At 42.7% G+C, this 20,051-nt stretch overlaps 1 protein-coding gene across 2 annotated transcripts in view; it reads right to left on the bottom strand.

The window, feature by feature from the left end:
- The window catches only part of Ttn (titin), a 271,400-nt gene that overhangs the window by 219,412 nt on the left and 31,937 nt on the right, over nucleotides 1-20,051 (bottom strand). For both annotated transcript variants that reach the window (XM_041639884.1, XM_041639883.1), the window contains exons 29-45: nucleotides 19,679-19,960; nucleotides 18,993-19,259; nucleotides 18,634-18,906; nucleotides 18,153-18,416; nucleotides 17,802-18,062; nucleotides 15,837-16,097; nucleotides 15,029-15,292; nucleotides 14,678-14,938; nucleotides 14,293-14,553; nucleotides 13,591-13,851; nucleotides 12,580-12,721; nucleotides 12,327-12,492; nucleotides 11,225-11,456; nucleotides 9,501-9,785; nucleotides 9,231-9,356; nucleotides 5,814-6,002; nucleotides 524-580 (exon numbers count right to left, since the gene is read on the bottom strand). In XM_041639884.1, the coding sequence (XP_041495818.1) occupies nucleotides 524-580; nucleotides 5,814-6,002; nucleotides 9,231-9,356; nucleotides 9,501-9,785; nucleotides 11,225-11,456; nucleotides 12,327-12,492; nucleotides 12,580-12,721; nucleotides 13,591-13,851; nucleotides 14,293-14,553; nucleotides 14,678-14,938; nucleotides 15,029-15,292; nucleotides 15,837-16,097; nucleotides 17,802-18,062; nucleotides 18,153-18,416; nucleotides 18,634-18,906; nucleotides 18,993-19,259; nucleotides 19,679-19,960 (3,852 nt within the window). The remainder of the gene's footprint in view (nucleotides 1-523; nucleotides 581-5,813; nucleotides 6,003-9,230; nucleotides 9,357-9,500; nucleotides 9,786-11,224; nucleotides 11,457-12,326; nucleotides 12,493-12,579; nucleotides 12,722-13,590; nucleotides 13,852-14,292; nucleotides 14,554-14,677; nucleotides 14,939-15,028; nucleotides 15,293-15,836; nucleotides 16,098-17,801; nucleotides 18,063-18,152; nucleotides 18,417-18,633; nucleotides 18,907-18,992; nucleotides 19,260-19,678; nucleotides 19,961-20,051) is intronic.

Genomic DNA, 20,051 nt, shown 5'->3' on the forward strand with positions numbered 1-20,051 from the left:
AGAGCTATCTGCAAGCCAGTATAAGAGACATATCAATGTTAAAGTGATCCGTGTGCATGAGGTGTAAACCAGGAATGGAATGTAAGGCTTCCACACATCCTAAACGAGTAGCATTTCTATGACGATTCATTCATGACATCGCATTCTGAAGACGATTGGTTAACGCCCACTATTCAATTCAGTTCACCATGGTTTGGAAAACAAACTTCTACTTCATGATTTCATGCATTAAATGACAAATGTTCATAATACACGCTTTTCAAGATGGCTGAAAACATGAGACCGAACGTGGCTGGTAAAGTTTCCATACAAGATTTACAATAACCATCCAACAAATTGCTGTGAAACACACATAACCATCGGCATACTAAACCAGGCATGCGACATAGTAATATATACTCCAAGATATATATTTGTACAGCTATGCCATATCCTCAATAATACTAAGAGGAAGAAAGTAGGCCAAGGATTTCACTAATGTTCCAGAATTTCTACTTAAATCTCACATTCATCGTAACAATACCTTTCATCTCCATTTCAATCTGCTGATCAATCCTCTCATGTAAAATGGATTCAGGGGCTAAAATGAAAAAAAAAAACAACAGAAATTTTGGTGAGTGATTGCATACGGTTTCTGGCTCAGTTCATGATTCATGTGATAAACGCTGCCCTTCTATTATAAAAAGAGAAAATGCACTCACTCCACCAGAGTATCCATGCCAAATGAATGGATGAGCTGCTGTATCAGAGTTGACAGAGTAGGGTCCCAAGCCCCCATGCCTTTACATGCACTCAGGAAAGTAACACGAAAGCTAAAGGAATATTCTCTTGTAATGTCCTACTGACTACACGCTTGATAAGAGACGAAACCACATTTATTAGGAACATATACTTGCTTGTTGGCCACTTACAGGTTTTTTTTTCTCAGAACAAACCATTTTTTACTAGTAAATAGTCCCTTGATTTGAACCACCACTGAAACTTGAAACTATACAGAGTCCAATTACACATCAGCCAGTGACCAAAGACTCCTCGACCCTGAATGGCTTTTACTATACAAGGAGCAGGTACAGCTTCCAGGACAAGGCTGATAGCCTGGGACGCATGCTTCCCAATTTATGTAGCATTGTGACATCGGCTATGAGGGCTCTTTTTTTTTTCATTTCCTTGTGATCTTTGGCATGATATAAAAAACAACCCAACGATTTCTTCAGTGATTTCTTTAACTTCATAGGTTTAGATTGTGACTCTCCAAGTATTATACTTTTAGTGTCTGAGCAAAGAGCAACCTTTGTAACTACCCTGCCTCATGACTTATTTGCTAGTTAAGGATGAAGTTAGGGCAGGCATACACTAGATGTGTTTGGAAAAATACAACTCATGCTATGTCAAGGAGGTGGACTGTCATTAAGATGGGAAGGAACGCAGCATGTTAGGCTCAGAAGTAGCATTTGCTGCATCTATTTTAGCATGCACTTAAGACCATATTCAAACAAACTAACAAGCCGGTTACATTCCTATTTGATCTTGGTGGGCAGCCATGTAGATTATATGAATGTATTAGATCAGAATAAAAGAAGCACATATAAATACTGGCTTTATGTTAAATAATCGTATGCTTGTGCTCAACCCTTAATTCTTTGAACACCTAAGAGCATCTTATATTTAATACTTTTATAGCACAAGAAACGCTTGTCTGGGTTTCAAAATGTTCTCTTGCTTCAATAGTATTTTAAGAACATAATCATTTGGAAATGAGCATAGAAGAATTCCCAGGGCAAAAGCATGCAGGTCAATCCACTCTATCAAGGAGACACTTGGCACAGGACTTTTAGGAAATGATTTGAAAGATCCAGACTTCTCCTACTTCTATAACACAGCCAACCCTCAACTGCACAGCGTGGCAAAACTGTCACCGCTGTCACCTATACACTCTTAGATTCTGCACAATCACTCTGCTAGCCAAAAAACCTACAGTGACACCAAGAGCCAGAGTTCTGGACGGAGCTATTCAGAGCTATTCATTCACTTAGATGTATCTACTGTGTGTACATGGAGATAGATCCAGAGATTGCCATGGAGCAAAACAGCTCCAGAAGAGAATATTGATGAGAGGGAGTGCGGATGTCTTAGGTGAATGAATGAGGCTGATTCTCTGAGCTGGCAGGAAGGACAACTACAATTCAGTGCAGAGATAGCTGTACACAAGACAAAACTTGACTGCCCCTTTGCAGAGGAATGGTGACTATTCCTTCCCACAACCCCCAGGGAAGCTTGACTTCTATCCACTGACCCCTTTCCATGTGACCCAGTAGGTCCTTTGCCTAGAGTTACATAACACAAGCTCTGGGCATTTCAAATACGATGTTCTAATTGTATTTTTGCCTAAAAGGCAAGGTTACAAAGGGAAAAAATTTATACTTTTCCCAGGCAAATTTTTCTTTGCTCTTTCAGACACAATAGAGATTTGCGCACAATAATAACTACAATAATGACATTGCTGTGAGGGAATCTCTATTATTTCAAGAGACTCTAAGGCTCGAAAAGCAGTATCATTTAGAGAAAAATTATCTACAGACCATTAATTGTAGTCCAAATAGGACCTTATTATTTTCAATATCCAATTTTCTATTTTCATGGATTATTCCCTAAACCTGGAACCTCCGGGCCTGAAAAGAAATGACCATGGCTGCTGCATGGTAAACTCATTTATCAGTAATGATAATTTGCTGGACTCTTGCTATGGAATCAAAGTGAAATTCAGCTTAGCGTCAGCGACAATGGTAATTACCCAAGGAGTACTAGGTAACTACAATATTTTCGCCTTCTCTGGTGTATTTTGAAGGTTTGTTTCTGATAAATATTAGTAGACTCACTTATGAAATGACTGGACTTCCTGATCCTGGACTTCAAACTGAATCTGGACCAGGGAGTTCAATTCTCCTACAAGTCTGGCCTATGACATAGTCTGCTTCCGTCAAGTGTTTATGGGTAAGCTGATACAGGGGGTTAAGGGACAGATTCATCGGCTCTCTTTGGTTGCATTGATGGTTTTAGAAAGTGATGAAGATGAAATGAAGCAAGTGGTACAGAGCTAAATGTCACGTGACCACCTTCCATGCCTAGCACCGCTAAGCCTGTCTCTCCATGATCACCGTGCACAATACAGCGCTACAGTCCTCGGTCTACCAGTTAAACACTGTCTACGGCCGATGTTTCCAGGCTGTGGTTGCTTCGCTCGGATGCCTCTATCATCACACCCGACAGAAGATTCGCTCTTAGGACACAGAGAAACTGAGCAGTGTCTCTGTACTTTACAGTAAAGTCCTGCAGAGGCAGGAGAATGTCCTCCCACCCCTAACTCTTCAGCAGATCTGTTTGATAACTCAGAACTTCCTGCACTTCGTGACGGGGTGCAGCATGAGGCAACCTGTCTCTGGAACAGACGCAGCCGTGTGGGTAGAGCTTTGAGATACACTCTCAAACAACAGACACTGCATTTGACACAATGGCCTTTGGCATGACTTAGTTTCCTTTGGAATATTTTGCTTTCCTCCTTTGTGAGAGAGGAATTGTTTACTTTGCGGACTCTCTTACATCTTTCCTAAAGCTTTGCCTATCTAGAGCTTGCACCGTACAGCTCAAGAAAACGAGAAGAATGTCACGTCTGAAACGTTCTCACTTGTCAGTAACAAAAAATGGCATGAAAGATGAAGTTGAAAGAGGACATTGTCGTGTGAATGGCACACCAGCTGCAGTGTGCTCTAGAATGCAGAACCACAGGAGAGAAAAGTCACTGCTGGTGGCCCAGCAATGGGTGGGGACTGAAGGCTTACGAGGACAGTGGATGACATCTGGCTCCTTCCTTCTGTCATCTTTACAGCCATGCAGAGTGACACAATCTGGTTCTCTCTCCATCCCCACCCTTTTTTTTTCTTTATATAACTACATTGGACACATTACCTGTTCGCTATCATATGCCTAGATATATTATTCAGCAGAAAAGTCATTTTATTATGAACTGATGCACTATTATTTGGGAAAACAGACCCTTCTCCTCCGAACGAAAGCATCAAGCAAAATCGCTGCCTAACAAAATAATGGTTTCCTATTGCATGAGACAGATTTTAATGAGACTCAAGCCTATATGTGAACCAGTAGCTGGAGGCTCAGCGAGATATATGGCGAGGTAGTTGGTTAGTAAATTGTGAACTGACTGACGGATGCATGAAACAAGCAGCGGGGACTCTCGTTAGTAGCAGAGGGAGGGCGGACAGCAAACCAAAGTCCCTGGAGCAAGAGGGGCTTTACCTTCTGAAGTCACTGTGAGTGTAGCTGAACAAGTGGCTTCCCCAGCGCTATTGGCGGCTCTGCAAGAGTATTTCCCAGCATGCTCTGGGTAAGCATCGACTATAAGCATTAAAGCCATGCCTGTGGACTCCTCAAAATGGAAAACTACATCTTTTGATGGTAGGATTGGCTGGTGGTTATGAAGCCACTGCACTGCTGGTTTGGGAACACCAGAAACCCTGGCGTGAAATCTGACTGTCTCCCCGCTGTGCACCCTGAGGCCGGACAGAGGCTGGATGAAGACGGGCTTTTGGCCAAGGGCCTCCTTCTGAAATGAAACTGATGGCGAGGCATGCCATTGGAAGTGTGGTGTAACTTCTCCAGATTTGCTAAAACCTGAAAAGAAGCAGGCCAGTTTTTAATGGTTTTTGCCCCTGCTTAAGTCAAAACTCTTTCGGAATTGTCGATTTTAAGTTTACCACAGGTTTCAGCGATGAACTAGAATCTAATCCAGTCGTAATGCTTTGTCAGCATTGAGTCAAAGTCACACAAATTCATGTCCATTTTCCAGATGGACAAGCCGAGACACAAACGGCTTAAAGAACAAAATGAACTCCATTATTGCTCATGAAGGCAACACTGGAGAATGCAACTAGGTTTAGGAATTAGTTTTCCCGCTCTGTTTATAAATCAAACTTTTCTGTTTTGTAAACCACTTTAAATTCATTATTAAGAAATTGTATAATTATTATTATAGTCCTTAAAGAGGAAACTAAAAGTTTCCCTAAATCCTTATGTATTGTTGGATACATCATAGAAATTATATTCATTGAGAAAAAAATAGCATGACTGTGTATGAAATTCTCTAACAATTGTTGTGGTTGTTGTTGTTGTTGTTGTTGGTGTGTGTGTGTGTGTGTGTGTGTGTGTGTGTGTATGAGAGATCTGGAGCACGCTAAGCAAGTGCCATACCACCGAGCCACACTCCCAGCCCACTGTTACTCTTGCTTGCAATTAAAGTCCTCAGTGACCAAGAAAGTGTTTCTGATTACAGTATAACTAATGAACAGAAATATTAAACCACCTCAATAGTGGGTCTCTCAACACTTAGGGGTCCTTTAGTCTTGGTGAATCTATCTATCCTATGATCAGAGCTGAAGTCATTGTAATGCCTATGAAATCATAGTTGTGTCAAAACCACATGAAGATGGTCCAGTCTCTACCCTAGGTCAGTAAAAAAAGCAAATATACCCTTTTTTTCCCCCTTAGCATTTTTCTCTCTATTCTGATACATGCTGATCAGGAAGCAGAAAAGCCAGTGGGGACCGTAATACATCACAAAAGTTTATGGAGAGAAAGCAGGGCAAAATAAAAAGACAACGGTCCCGAGAGAGCTGGTCAATGAGGAGCAGAAACCGTGTGCAACATAGAAACCACAAGTTAAATGAACAGAACGGAAGAGCCAATGCCTTCATGACTAGCGACTGGAGCAGGTGTTGTGAAATTCTTAAGTCTTATTCTACCTTCTAGCCGCAGGGTGGCGGTGCTGGACACTTGGCCCACAGAATTATTAGCGACGAAAGCGTAGGTTCCTTCGTCCTCTGGATAAGCCTCGGCGATCTCCAACTGGTAGGTGTCTTCAAACTGTGTCATCCTGAAGAAGCGAGACGGCTTGATTTTCTTGTCTCTGCAGTACCAAGACACCTTCAGATCTGTAGAAGAAAACACATTTAAGCATCAGAACGAGAGCAGTTTTCTCTTATCTGTAAGCACAATCTTGATTAGGCCATGGATCACATTTTATTATTTATTTTTTTAGCTTAAGATCTTAAACTTTTCTCCCGAATACACTGCACCTGTATGACTATATGATGCTCATCTTCAGGGAGGAAACACTCTAGAAAGATCCAGCTTCTCCTATCGCTGAACTAGTTGCAGTGTTTCAAAGGCTAAAATTTTAGTTGTAAAAACATTTTTTCTTAAGACAGAGTCTTGCATGGCCCACACTGGCCTTGAACTCACTGTGTAGAAACTGACCTCTGACTTCAAATATGCCCGCCTCTAAGTCCTAACACTGGACTTTCATCTCCAGGGTGAAGAGCTTGGTACATCCCACTACAAGGTTCTGCGTTTATTTCTACTGACAGTTTTGCCATTGGTGAACCAAAGGAAGCACCGTGGCAAACAAGAGCTGGGGCCCGCTAACAACCAGTGCAGTAATGGACAGATGGGAGAGAACCTCTCTCGGCGGAGCATGTGGCCCAGTCGGCTCGCCCGCCACTGTCCGAACTGCTCACTGGCTGCTCGTGGCCTCTGTGAGGCTCCCTCCACCAGCCACGCATTCCCTCTGTTTCTCTGCTTCCTCAACTTCCCCCTCTGACTTCTGTGATACTTTCTCAGCCACCCGTTCTCCCCTGTGTCTCCCGGGTGAGGGCCTCACCTGCACTGTCCAAGCTTCTCTCCTGCTCTGTTTTTTTTTTCTTTTCTATTTTTCCCTTTGCCCAACACAGTAATGTTTCTAAAGACAGGCTGGATCATGCTGTCTAGAGGTTAAAAGTCTCTGAGTGGCTCCTTGGTGGCAAACAAGATGAACTCTAAAGTCTAGGCAGAGACCTGAGAGCTCTGGTGTCTGGCCTCTGCCTATTCCTGGCAGCTGAACTTCAACTGTAAGTGGATCCCAGGCCATCAAAGCATCCCTCTCAGTTTGTAATGCTGCGTGCTCTGATCCCACCACCCCTTTTCCAGTGCACACACCTTCTCCAGCCGTCTTTCCGACAGAGAACACTTTCTACGTGACAGCATTTATGACTGTGGGATCTTAGACACACGTGTCTCTTCACCTCTTAGAAAGCAAGAGCCCAGCCCGGCCACTCCCAGCCCTCAGCGTCTCCACAGCAGTGGAGAAGGTAAATATTGTTAAAGTTAAAGAGGCTGCTTAAGCAAATTGTGGAGATATTTCATCATGATATTAATAATTCTTTATTATTTAATTTATCTGTCATTCTCTAAGTCTCTAACGGTTCAGGTTTATGTCCCATAAAAAATATCTAGTGAGGAGCGAGTAAAATTTACAGTTTTCCAAATTTCCTTTCTACCAGTAGGGGGCACCAGAGACCTGCAGCAGAGAATGCTTTCCTAGCGAGACAGCAGCCTGAGATTGTTCACTCGGGCTTCAAGGCTTCCTTCCTCCCTACTCTGAAAGTATAGAGTGTGTGTGTGTGGTACAGATATGGTATATTGCATTTTAAAATGAAATTACTGCATTAGAAGAACATTATCAAACTACCTTCTATGTACTGGTATTCAGCATGTCTCAAAAACTGCACGTCAAAGACACAAAGTCCATAGAACTTGCCCACATTTATACCCAGTGCGAGCCTCCAAGGCTGTAATAAATGAATGCATTAGCAGCAGTCAGTCGGGAGCCATGCCTACAGGTCCCGTACATACATCATGCTTTAATTATGCTCATAAACCGAGCAGGTCTATTAGGTTTCTTGATTAGCATCTCCATCCCAGAGGAGGACGCCATGAGGTCAGAAGATCTATTGAAATCCTAACTTGTTTAGGAAAATAGCTGTGGGCAAGGCAGAAATTGGGTTACAAACTCTTAATGGAAGAAGCCTAATAAACAAAACAACAACTACCAAGACTGGAGAGTTCCCCAGTAGGGTCGCCAAACAAAAACCAAGAAAAAAGTGAAGTCATTTTCATCGGTGGTAAATCAATCATTCCTTCCTTTGATTTATCTCGTGAGCATCTGAGGTCAGGCTACAATCATTCCTACACTTTTTAAACTATTTTCTTCTCAAAGTCAAGTGCAGGGAATGGCTGGTGACATTGGAGAAACAGCTCACGGTTGAAATGGAAGCGGATAACCCTGAACGGTGGTACTGTGTGAACAGTGTGTCAGATGCTGCCTAAAGATCTATTTAATAAACAGCCTGGTGGATAAATTTAAAGGGTTGATATTGCCCATCTCGCAGTATCTATTTCAGCCATCACCAATTTTCCACTGAGTATCTGCTATGGACAAAAAATATAATTTTAGGGCAAGGGTCCTCTTGCTTTCCTGGAGTCTCTTCCCTTGGAGGTTGCTCTAGGATCCAGACACCAGAATCTAGACACTAAGCCATAACCCCTGCTCTCATGAGACATACATTCTAAGTTTTAATGTAATAGTTTTCTCATTATGTTCATGAGGGGGAAAAAAAAAACCAACAACACCGTAAATACATGTGTAGGTAACGCCCTGGATCTACAATTCCCATTTCTCCTGAGTTTAAAGCCTACACTTTTGTCTACTACGGGACTATACCTCCCACACGCATTGTCCATAGGCTCAATAATGCCTCACACGGAAATGGCTTCTCCTGAAATCTATGAAAATGTTACAATAAACTCATGACAATTGCCAGCTTTGCCATAATTTCCCCCATTAAGATTGTATAATGTAGCTACAATCATAAGGGTGCTGGATGTTTGTAAGACATTTGTGGAAAAATCTTCAAAGATTTTTCAGAAAGAATAGTTGTGCTACTTTAACAATTTTTAAGGACACAAAGCAAGGCAGTATATAATAATATACATATAAAACAATAAAACAGTAGTATATATAATAATGATATATTCTTAATTAAACAATTCTAAGGGAATGAGAGATGGCTCAGAGGTTAAGAGCACTGGCTGCTCTTCCAGAGGGTCCGGGTTCAATTCCCAGCACCCACATGGCAGCTCACAACTGTCTGTAACTCCAGCTCCAGAGGACCTGGCACCCTCACATAGACATAGATGCAGGCAAAATAAATAATCAAATAATTATATCTGCTGCCAAATGTCCACTCAGGTTTAAATCACTCATGAGAGATCTTCCGGAAGGAGGAAAGGATGAAGAACACTGTGCAAACACCATCTTGTGTAAACACCAGCAAGGACCCTACCTGTTCCCGAGACTCGGCACTGGAAACGTGCTGGCCGCCCCTCCGACGTGACCGTGTCCTGAAGAGGAGTGATGATGGCAGGGGGGTAAACTGGCATTTCCTGATCTGGAGACACAACTTCTGGAACTAAAGAAAGAAACCACAGAATTTGTCATGTGTCCTCGTAGCTCTCCCCATTGGATGCCCGCAGCTTTCACAGGAGAGTATCTTTTAGAGGTGGGTAGCTATCCACTGTTCCTCCCCCGGGAGAGCTTCAGGTCAGCTTCCTACCTTCCACAGAAAGAGAAGCTGAGGTTGTGGCTACTCCATAGTCATTCTTGGCTTCACAGGTATAGACAGCCGCATCCTCCGGGAAGGCCTCAATGAGCAACAGCGTGTACTCCTGCCCATCGTGGAGGAACTTGCACTTGAAGCCGGTGGAAAGCAGCTGGTCCTCCTTGTACCAGGAAATTTTGGGCTGTGGTCTGCCTGATATCACCGCACAGAAGCGAGCGGGCTTGCCGGACTGCACGGTGACGGGCTGGAGCTCCTGCAGGACTTGGGGTGGTTCAGGAGCTAGAAGACAATGCCAGGAAACAGCCATGAAGGAGAACCAAGGAGAACAGTAGACAGCAGGCAACTCTCCACTCATTTGTTTCAAGAGGACTATGTGTCTAGAGACACAAAACCTCGGCGTTGTGTTATCTTTACTTGCCTCAGAATATCCGAATATTTTTTGCATGACAAAAGGTTCTTTTTCCTTTCAAGGAAAGGAAATAACTTTAGAACGCTTTTTTTCAAAAGTTTCATAAGAGGTGCTGAGAGGCGTAAGGCACCTAAGTATGACATCATCATTCTGGGTCACTGGTGGTGCACACCCCTGGACAGCTAAAAATCTAAAACAATTCCCATATCTTACCTGGTTTTAAAAGTCATTTGAACTTGAAATATCACATTCAAGTTCATATGCTTTACAAGTATTTATGTATGTGTATGCCACAGTGACCCTGTTACATACAGAGGCTGGTGGGGTGTGAACATCAGCTGGTTGAACACTACTCCATATGAGTGCCAATAAGTAGATTTTAAAAATTTAGCTTTCTGATTATGTTAATCTTTGTAGCCTCGGTGTTGGATGAGGAGAGCACTAACAGGGAGAAGGGCTTCTGTGGGGCTGCATCTGGTACTACTTCTCCACTCTTCCACCTCTTTGCTGCAACTACAGAGGAAACAAAACTGGCTGTCATGGCAACTGCATCTTTCAGGGAAACCAGGGAATAGGGCCAGAGGATCATCTTTATGAATGTTGAGACAACTAGCACCCCTCCACCTGACTTGCGGGAGTTTTCTCCAAGACAGCCAGAGACGCGGCTGGGAGGCAGGTTCCACTCTTTCCTACGTGTCTAGGTTAGGCTCTCCTGTCAAGCTGTAAATTCAGCAATGTCATTTCTAATGAGGACAGAAGAGGTTCACTGACAACCTCCTGAGGACGATCAGGAAGCTCCCGGGAGCATGAGGAATTTCACTCCCAAAGGCAAAGCACTGATCTTCAAGCCTGGGGCAGAGCCTCATCCTGCCTGTGGCTCTCTAGGTACACCAGGGTCTCCAAGGATATCTCTGGGTTTCCCCAAGCTTTACACTGAAGACTGAAAATGTCTCCATGGCTTGTATAGTAACGTTATTTACATTTAAACAGTCAGGACAGAGAACAACGACAGCTTAATGCCGTATACGGACAAGCCATTTGGAGTATATTATAACTGACACACAGTGGATGTTCAGTAGTGTCAATCAAACAAATGAAGCCCCGGCCAGCAGGCGCCTCCTGGAAATGACATCTCAACAGCCCTCTCAGCAGCTGCTCTTTTTTCCACAGGGCTGATGTGGACACAAACACAGTTACATCCAGATGAGTGCCATGGGCTAGTCTGAAAATTCTCAGTCACCGCCACTGTGGTGGTGGCATAAAAGTGGATTCCAGATGCAACCACAGCCACGGAAGTCTGACCACGTACCATTGACGTAGAGAGTCACAGAACTCCTGTTCCTTCCCGCCACAAAGGTGTATTCGCCTGCGTCGCTATGTCTGGTCTCAGATATGAACATCCGGTGAATCCTTCTCTCCACCACATACTGGTGTCTCTCTTGAACTTGGAAATTGATTTCAATGCCGTCTTTATACCAGTGGGCATCAACGTCATCTTCGTTGACCTCAAACTCCACCACGGCACGCTGCTTCTCAATGACCTGTTGATGGAGCGGCAAAATGAGAAGACTGGAGATGAATCTGCTTCTGGTTCAGTTAATCCATTTCACTTAAAAAGCATGAAAAATCAGGTCCTCACGACATCATGAGTTGGCTGATTATAATACGGATAAATTTTGTCCTGCATATTTCTGGGTGAATGGTACCCAAACCTCTTGTGTCGGGAATCAAACTCATACCTGGGCTAATAAGGGCAGGATGCTCGAGGAGACAATTATTTTGTCTTCTAACATTTGTGCTTTAATAAATAATAACTGAAATGATGATATTTTATATCTGGGGGAATTTAATTATTTATAGAGGTCTTTGAAGCCACCCTTCAATCTGATTTCACATCCTATGAACTCTAACTCTGTAAGCTAGAGAGCAATTACTGTCCTCAGCTTCAAAGTGGGCAAACCAGGGTTCAGAACTAGAAAATGAGGGAAGAGAGGCTGGCTGGTCATGTGAGTCTTCGCTGCAAGTCATTGTGTGTGTGTTTGTTTTAAACACAGAACAAGCTCTCGAAAGCATGATAGTTTTTTCTAGAAGACAAAAATGATGGATCTGAACTCAAAATGAATTTCTTAGAGCACATTCCCTCCATCATGTCCTCTGGAAGATCAGCACCCAAAAGGACAAGTACTGTAAGCACAGTGGACGTTACGGTGGTTGGCACAGGCAATTAAGGGACGTACTTGCTGAGTGACAAGAAACTGTGACCGAACTAACGGCAGCCTAAGAACCCAAGCTAATAGGGAAAAGCTAACTTCAACCTTTAAAATGCCGAGATTATAAAAGTTAAAGGTCAGAAATTAAAGCATAAGAGTGGATTAAGAACTATTGATGATTTGTCAATATGTCGACAATACCTGAACCTCCTTCTTAATACTTCGGATGCGGACGTCCCTGCCCTCTACAAAGAGGTTAGCGGTTGACATGTTGCCACCTGCCACCACTGTGTACTTCCCAGCATCGGACATCCGTGCGGATGGGATCAGGAGGCGGTGGACGTATTTCTCCTTCTGAATCTTTATCCTGTGGGTAAAAGGACACTGGAGCTTAGTGTATGGGACTCAGAAGGAAGCTGGAATGGCTGGAAGACAGCAAGACAAGGTAGCTAACCTGTCTGCCATCTGAAGCTCTTGGCCATCCTTCATCCACTGAACAGTAATGTCGGGTTCAGAAACTTCACACTCAAACATGGCGCGTTTCTTCTCCAGAACCTTAATGTCCTTAATGTGTTTCCTAAATTCGATGTGACGAGCTGCAAAACAGAGCATAAAAAATTAGCACTCGACATTGTCATTGATATGTAAGTCACATGCTATTCCATCTGCACACCTGCAGAGGCATCTGACTTGCAGATACGAACGGGGCAGGTTCCAGCCCAGGATAACCGTGAATGTAGCCCAACATGAAACCTGTAAACACATTTCAGACATTTTGGGGTTTGGAACTCGTTTTGTAAATTTATCCCCTTGTTCTTAAATATAAACAGGACTCCATCCTGTTACCATTCCATGGAAAAATGAACGTATGCTTGTTTTCAGTTAATTAATACATGGATATCCCAGCTGGACGCCCTGAATTTAATGAATGTAAGGACCAAGCCAATGTGGCCCAGAGAAGACCAAAGGTTAGATAATCCTGATTTATTAGAGAGTGTATTATTCAATGTATATTATGATTTAGAGGCTATAGCTCAATATATATTAGAGAACATAACTTGATGGTTTCTGCTGTGTGTATTGTAGAGCCATCACCACCATTCTACAGGCGCTTCATTTTTCTCAGGAAGAACTCAGGCAGCTCTTAGCCATCACATCCACTTCCCATCATTTCGTGCTAGACTGAAGCTAATGATCTGTGTCTTGTGAGACTCATGTATTAAAGCCATTTCATAGAAACGGATGCATACAGCATGTGTGTCACTGTGGCTGGCCTCTTACATTTCATGTATTTCTGGAATTTACCCATATTCTAGTTTGGGTTCCTAATTTCTTTTTATTTCAATTCCCACCCCAATTGGTTGGACATACCACATCCGAGTTGTCTATTCTTTAATTGGAAGAGTCATATTTTATGTGGTCTATTTAGTGTCCTTTTCTTGGGGACCCATTTAGGAAGTCATACCTTCAACGTAAAGCGTGGCTGTTGACGTGGCTTTTCCAGCCACAAACGTGTAGTCGGCAGCGTCTCCAAAGTGCACGTTCCTGATGTTCAGTGAGTGGGTGAGCTTCTTGGTTCGCATCTGGCACCGGTCCGTAGATTTGATTTCCACCCCGTTCTTTAACCATTTGTAAGAAATGCCTTCATAGTTTACCGTCACCTCAAAAGTTATGGTATCTTTTTCTTCAGCATTGATGTCTTTCAGCATGGACGTTATCATGATAGCTGCAGAGGAGGATTAAAGGGGGAGACACCTGGGTATGCGATGGAACTAGGCAGCGGGTTGTAGCCAATGCAGAACCGGTGTGTCGAATGGTTTCTGTCTACGTGTTGACGTGATAAGAATTTAGGGCTAGGAGCTTTGACACTGCTCCCGTGTGAGAGAAGGCCAACTGAGAGAGTGACAGGGACAACACAGTGACAGACAGTAGATTTTTGATTATATTATCATTAGAAACTTTTATTCACACCGAGAGGCTAGCAGAGACTCGTGAGCACACAGTAGATGTTCTATCAAGAATAATTTTTAGTAAATTAAATGATTTGAAATGAAGGTGTAGAACATGGAAAAACATGTCTGCTCTCTTTAGATATGTGTGTTATGTGCTCATATCCACACCACCCGTCCAGATACACGCGCACATACATAGTTAGGCATCTACTTACGGGTCACTGTCAGGGTAGCACTGACTTGGTCATTGCCGCAAACAAAAGTGTATTCTGCCGAGTCCTCGGTGCTGGTGTTCATGATGATCAGCTGGTGGAGCTTCCCCTGCACGACGATCTTGAACTTTTCGCTCATTTCAATTTCCACACCGTTCTTCAGCCACATGGAAGGAACGTTGAAGTGGGACACCTCACACTCAAAGGAGGCCGCTTTGGTTTCGGGAACTTCAATGTTTTTCATAGTCTTCGTGATGTGCAGTGCTTGGGGGGAGGGGGAATCAGAAAACAGCTCCGTTAATGCATGTTTAAACACAGAGGAAGGAAGACAGCAGCGAGTCTAGAGGAGTCCCCGGGGAACACTCACTCACTACAAACTCACACTCACTTTCTACAAACAGCTTGGCTTTGCATTCCAGCTGCCCCACCACGGCCGTGTATTCCCCAGCGTCAGACGGGGAGATGTTCTGCAGCATCAGCTTGTGGACCTTCCTCTCGGAGACCAGTCTGTGCTTGTCACTCGGCTTAATCTCCACATTCTTATGGAACCATTTTACCGGGACTGTGTCGTGGGACACGCTGACTTCAAAGGCGACAGTAGCGTTTTCCAGGGCAGTCACGTCCTTCGGCTTTTTAATAATCTTGACAGCTGATGGGGAAAGTTGGAGAAATTCAGTGATGGGATTACCACGAAGGCAACTACAGGTTGTCTACCTATTCAATGTTCAAGTCAACTTACTTTCGACGTGCAGCCGGGCGCTGGCTCCTAGTTTTCCCAGTTTGAAGCCATAGACAGATTCATCTGCCAGGGTGCAGTTTTTAATCTTCAGAGAATACAGTGTGCCTTTGACTGAGATCTCATACTTGTCGCTGGAATCCAAGATGACTCCGTTTTTGATCCACTGGACACCTTTAACGTCTGGGTGTGTAAGTTCAACGGAGAAGACAGCATCCTGTGTCTCTGTCACCGTGAGGTTCCGCAGAGTCTTCTTAATTTTGACAGCTTCAGAAGAGTGAAGAATTGGTTTAGAAAATATTAATGATGACCAGCAAACAGAAGAGGTTCTCAGTGTGATCACCTCCAGTCAGCTTGCAGAATGGTTAGCCAACATTTTACAATTCTGTAGCCCCTCATTTTAAAAGACACTTGGCAATTACTTAAGAGAATCTGAGATTCAGTTGGAAATGGACATTGTGCAATGACTATGCTAACTTCAGTGATCTGAAGTTTCCATATCATATACTAACAGCTTAATAGACTGAATGGATAAGGGTGCAAGAGGGACGCATTATTAATGTCTGATGCAGCTCTTGCACAGACCCTAAGCAATGCAGCAATGCGCGTGCACACACACACACAAAATATACCTGATGAAAATTCGCACATTCTCCTACACAATTCATAAGGAAAAGTTGATAAACTAATGATCTTATAAAGTGAAGATGTATGTGACCCTAAACGGCCATTGGGTTTGACTTTCCTGGTGGTAACAGTTAGGAAAGTAGGCAGGATTTGGGGGTGAAAAGCCTGTCCATCCGTGACTGACCTTCTACTTTCAGCTTGGCAGATGTTTTGGAAGTGGCGACCTTGTAGGTGTATTCTCCAACATCGTCCAGCTTGGCAGCGACAATAACAAGTTTCCTTTTGTGGCCATCAGATTCACTTCTGAAGTTGGTGCTCAGAGCCAAGGGTTTTCCATCCTTCAGCCACTCCCCCTCAGACTCAGGGTTGGCAACTTCACACTCAAACACAGCTTCCTGGGACTCAGCTACAGTCTGGTCTGTGAGCGGCTTGGAGATGGCACCCCCTTCAGAACAAGAGTGGCGTTACAAGTGAGTTCTTTAAAATATCCACAGGCTAAAGCAATCATTGCACAACTAAACATTAAACATTAAATCTTAAAAACATGATTTTAAACATAAATAGTCACTTGTACCTCTATTTAGAAAGCACCACAGAAACCCCCTATTCTAAGTATGCCTAACTGAAAACCAGAGAATACATTGTGCAAAGATGAAAAACAGCACAAAGAATTCTGAGATCTGTAGCACATGGTCTTCCACACAGATAGCTTTCAACTCCATCCCTTGTTTTTGAAAGCATTCCATTTGGTCTTCTAAGAATTAGTTTCTTCATATTTGTTTTATACCCAGGAAAATTTTGCTGAACAAGATGTCAAAGTCAATAGTGTGTTTATTGCCCACTTGTTTGGGACAATGCCTTACTCTGTAACAGAGTTTGGCCCCCACACTCATGGGAATCCTTCTGCCTCAGCCTTCCAAGTACTGGGATTATAGGCATTGAACCATCGTGTCCAGCTTTCACTGGTGTTTTTTAAATATATTTCTTGTATACCCAAATTCTCGAGTTGAAATGTCATTTCCAATATTTTCTAGTGTCCCTTTACCCCATCATCATCGGAAGCAACAGTAACTGCTTTAACTACTTAGCTGCTTAGGCACCTCTTTTCCTCTAAATCCTGAATTCAAGGAAAGACACACACTTCAATTTTGTGTTTTGAGTTTCTAGTGATGTATTGCCTATGCTAGGTATTTTTAAAATGCCAAGTGAAATCATATAGGGACTTAAGTCTTCTCTTTTTATATACTTAAAGTGATACAGAAAATAATCTTATAAATGTAAAGGGCCTGAGATTTTATTTAATAGGTCTTTTATGGCTAAATCGCTAAAGACATATGTCATAAAGTACAAATCATGAGACTTTCACATCAAGTAGGACTCATTTTTATCATCTGACCTGCTCAGATACCAGAAGAGTCAAATCTGAGCAGAATACAGTTCCTCAGAACTCACACTGTAATGAACCATAATGGTTAATGATGACCTCTACTTCTGTGTGGACAAGCCAACTATAATTATGAGTCTTCATTCTAAAGATAAGGATTTCTGCTGAATGGGAAAGGCTATGCTTACCCCTCCCACCATGAAACACACAAAGGAATTAAGTTATATTTATAATGGAAAATAGTCATTGGGTCCACAAAAATGAAGTAAGAGGAATATGTTTGGAGGATAAAGAATGCTGAAAAAATGAACCGTGAAGCAAAGTTAAAACAAAGCTTGGTTTAGCAAACATTTATTCATTGTGTATCCTGAGGAGTACACAGAGAAGAGAAAGAAGAAATCAGTTCTCTGCTCAAGGGCCATACGCTTTGGTGTTGGGAAAGGAAACAGGGAATAAGCTACGTGTATAACAAGGGTCATGAAAGTTGAAGACAAGGGGGTCCAGGACTGGAGAAATAAGTGGAGGAACTGGCACCTGAGAGTGACGTACAGATGTACAGATGGCATCTGAGGGAGGGCTGGGTGAATGCGCACAATTTAGGCTGGGATAGCAAAAGTGAGGGCATGAACAGCCTTGAGATCAGCCCTGAGAAGAGGCGTGGCGGTGAGAAGCAGATGAGCATTTGAAAACCAATGGGAAACAGCATCTTTATATTACAATAGTGGCTCCCCAGAAGATCTTAGACGGAATGATCAATACACAAACCTGCCACGGTAAGTTTTCCAGACGTTGTGTTTTCTCCGGCAAAAAATGCATATTCTCCTTCATCATCCTTCATCATATTCAGGACTGTCAGTTTGTATATTTTCCCGTGAGCTTCAATTTTATATTTAGAACTGGGCCTAATTTCTTTGCCCTTAAAATTCCATAAGACATCAATTCCTGAATGGGACAGCTCAACCTCCAAGACCACATTTTGAGTTTCTGTGCATGTCAGGTCACGGAGACCTCTGATGATTTTAATTTCTAGAGAAAAGGAAAATATTGGGCAGTTATTTTTACAGCGAGAATGTAAAATGCTTAAAGCAGTGGCTCATTACATGGAACAGTCCTTACTCTCTACAGAGAGGTTACAGCTAGTTTCCACTCTGCCGACCATCAGCTTGTAAGGTCCTTCATCAGAAGCGTGAGTTCGGTTAATCACAAGTCTTTGTTTGGTGCCTTTGACAATGGATTGTACGCGGTCATCAGGCTTGATTTGCTCATCATTGAGGTACCATTTAACAGAAGTCACATCAGGGACTGAGACCTTGCATTCCAGCACAGCCTTGGTACCTTCTATCACACTGACATCTTTCAGAGGCGTTATCACATCCACACCTGCAAAGGAAGACCAAGAAATTGTAGGAATGTGAGTTTTGTTTAAAACATCTGCACATTCGAGTTCCTCAGCTCAATGTCAACGGGAACACAAAACTAGATCTGGGGTTATAGCTCATCATAGAGACCTGCTTTGTGTGTGAAACACCACAAGTTTGATCCCTGGCATCAATTTTTTTAAAGGAGAAGAATTAACATAAAACCACATAAGACTCACTGTAGACAGAGACATGCCCACTGGTAGACAGTCCGAGGGCAGGGAGAGTGAAGGAGTAGTTCCCAGCATCCTCTTTGGTCATGTCTTCAATAAGCAGCATGTGGGACTGTTTGTCTATTACAATGTGAACCCTGTCACCTTGCTGGACTTCTTGGCCATCTTTCATCCAGACGCCTTCCACATTTTCTAGGGAGACTTTGACTTCAAGCTGAACAATGTCGCCCTCGCAGACCTTTTGATCACTAAGTCCTTGGAGAATCGCAATAGGCCGGGCTGTGAAAGATGGGGAGAAATGAGTGTCATGGTTTCACCCTTGACCCTACTGCTGCACACTATAGTGTCAGGGATGGAAGACTCACGTTTCATCTTCAGTTGACAGGTTGTCTTCTTCCCATCAACCACGAAGCTGTACTCGCCCTGGTCCTCTTTGGTTACATCCTTGACTGTGAGGTTCTGGCGCCCACGGCGGGATGTGATGGAGTATTTGCCATTGGACTTTAGCTCCACATCATTGTGATACCATTTGCCTTCTATGTTTTCTGGGGAAATAATACACTCTAGCTCTCCTGAGGATGACTCTGGGACTTCTATGTCTTGAAGTTCTTTCAGGAACTCAACAACTGCACCTGAAAAATAAGATGAAGGTGAATTAATGTCTTTGGTGAGTTATGAAGCTAGAGTATGGATAGAGATGCTGCCTTCTATATCTATTATCTTCCTCTCCTACTTTCAAGAATTGTCTTTTGTATCTTCCTGCTAGTGAGTCGAGAAAGGTTTACCACAAATCAGCTATTTTAATTTTTGAATTTTTTGGAAGCAGGGAGATATATTTCAATTAAGACATTTTAAAGTGAGGCCACAAAACAACACTGCTTTAAAAAATCCAAATTGTCAATATTTTGATTAACAATATAAATTGATATTTGATACAAAATTTGCATCCAATTCTCTAAAATTATTTTTGTGAAAGGAGCTATGGTCTAGATAATTTTATCACAGAATAAAGAATGACTCCAGTAAACAATGTAGTCATTATTTCTTTTACCTTCCACAATAAGTTTGGCTGTTGTTCTGACATTTTCGTCTTCCACAAGTACACAGCTGTAGTCTTCGGCATCGGATGTGTCAATGGTCAGCACGGAGAGGAAGTGAACCTTTCGGTCAGAGTGCATCCTATACTTATCTCCTGCATGAATTTCAACGCCATCTTTATACCATTTTACTTTGACAAATGGTTCTGAAGTTTCACATTCAAATGTTGCCATGGTATCCTTTTCTTTAGCAACAACATCTTGCAATTCTTGTGTGAAAGTGATCAATTGCTTGGCTACAAGGGGAAAAAAGAAAATTAAACTCAAACAATTTGAATAATGGCAAAAGAAAAACATTTAAGTATGTCACAGGATATTCATGGGTGT

Source organism: Microtus oregoni, unplaced genomic scaffold (assembly GCF_018167655.1).
Source record: "Microtus oregoni isolate MIOR12 unplaced genomic scaffold, Mior012 000060F_ref0000265, whole genome shotgun sequence".
Taxonomy (NCBI): domain Eukaryota; kingdom Metazoa; phylum Chordata; class Mammalia; order Rodentia; family Cricetidae; genus Microtus; species Microtus oregoni.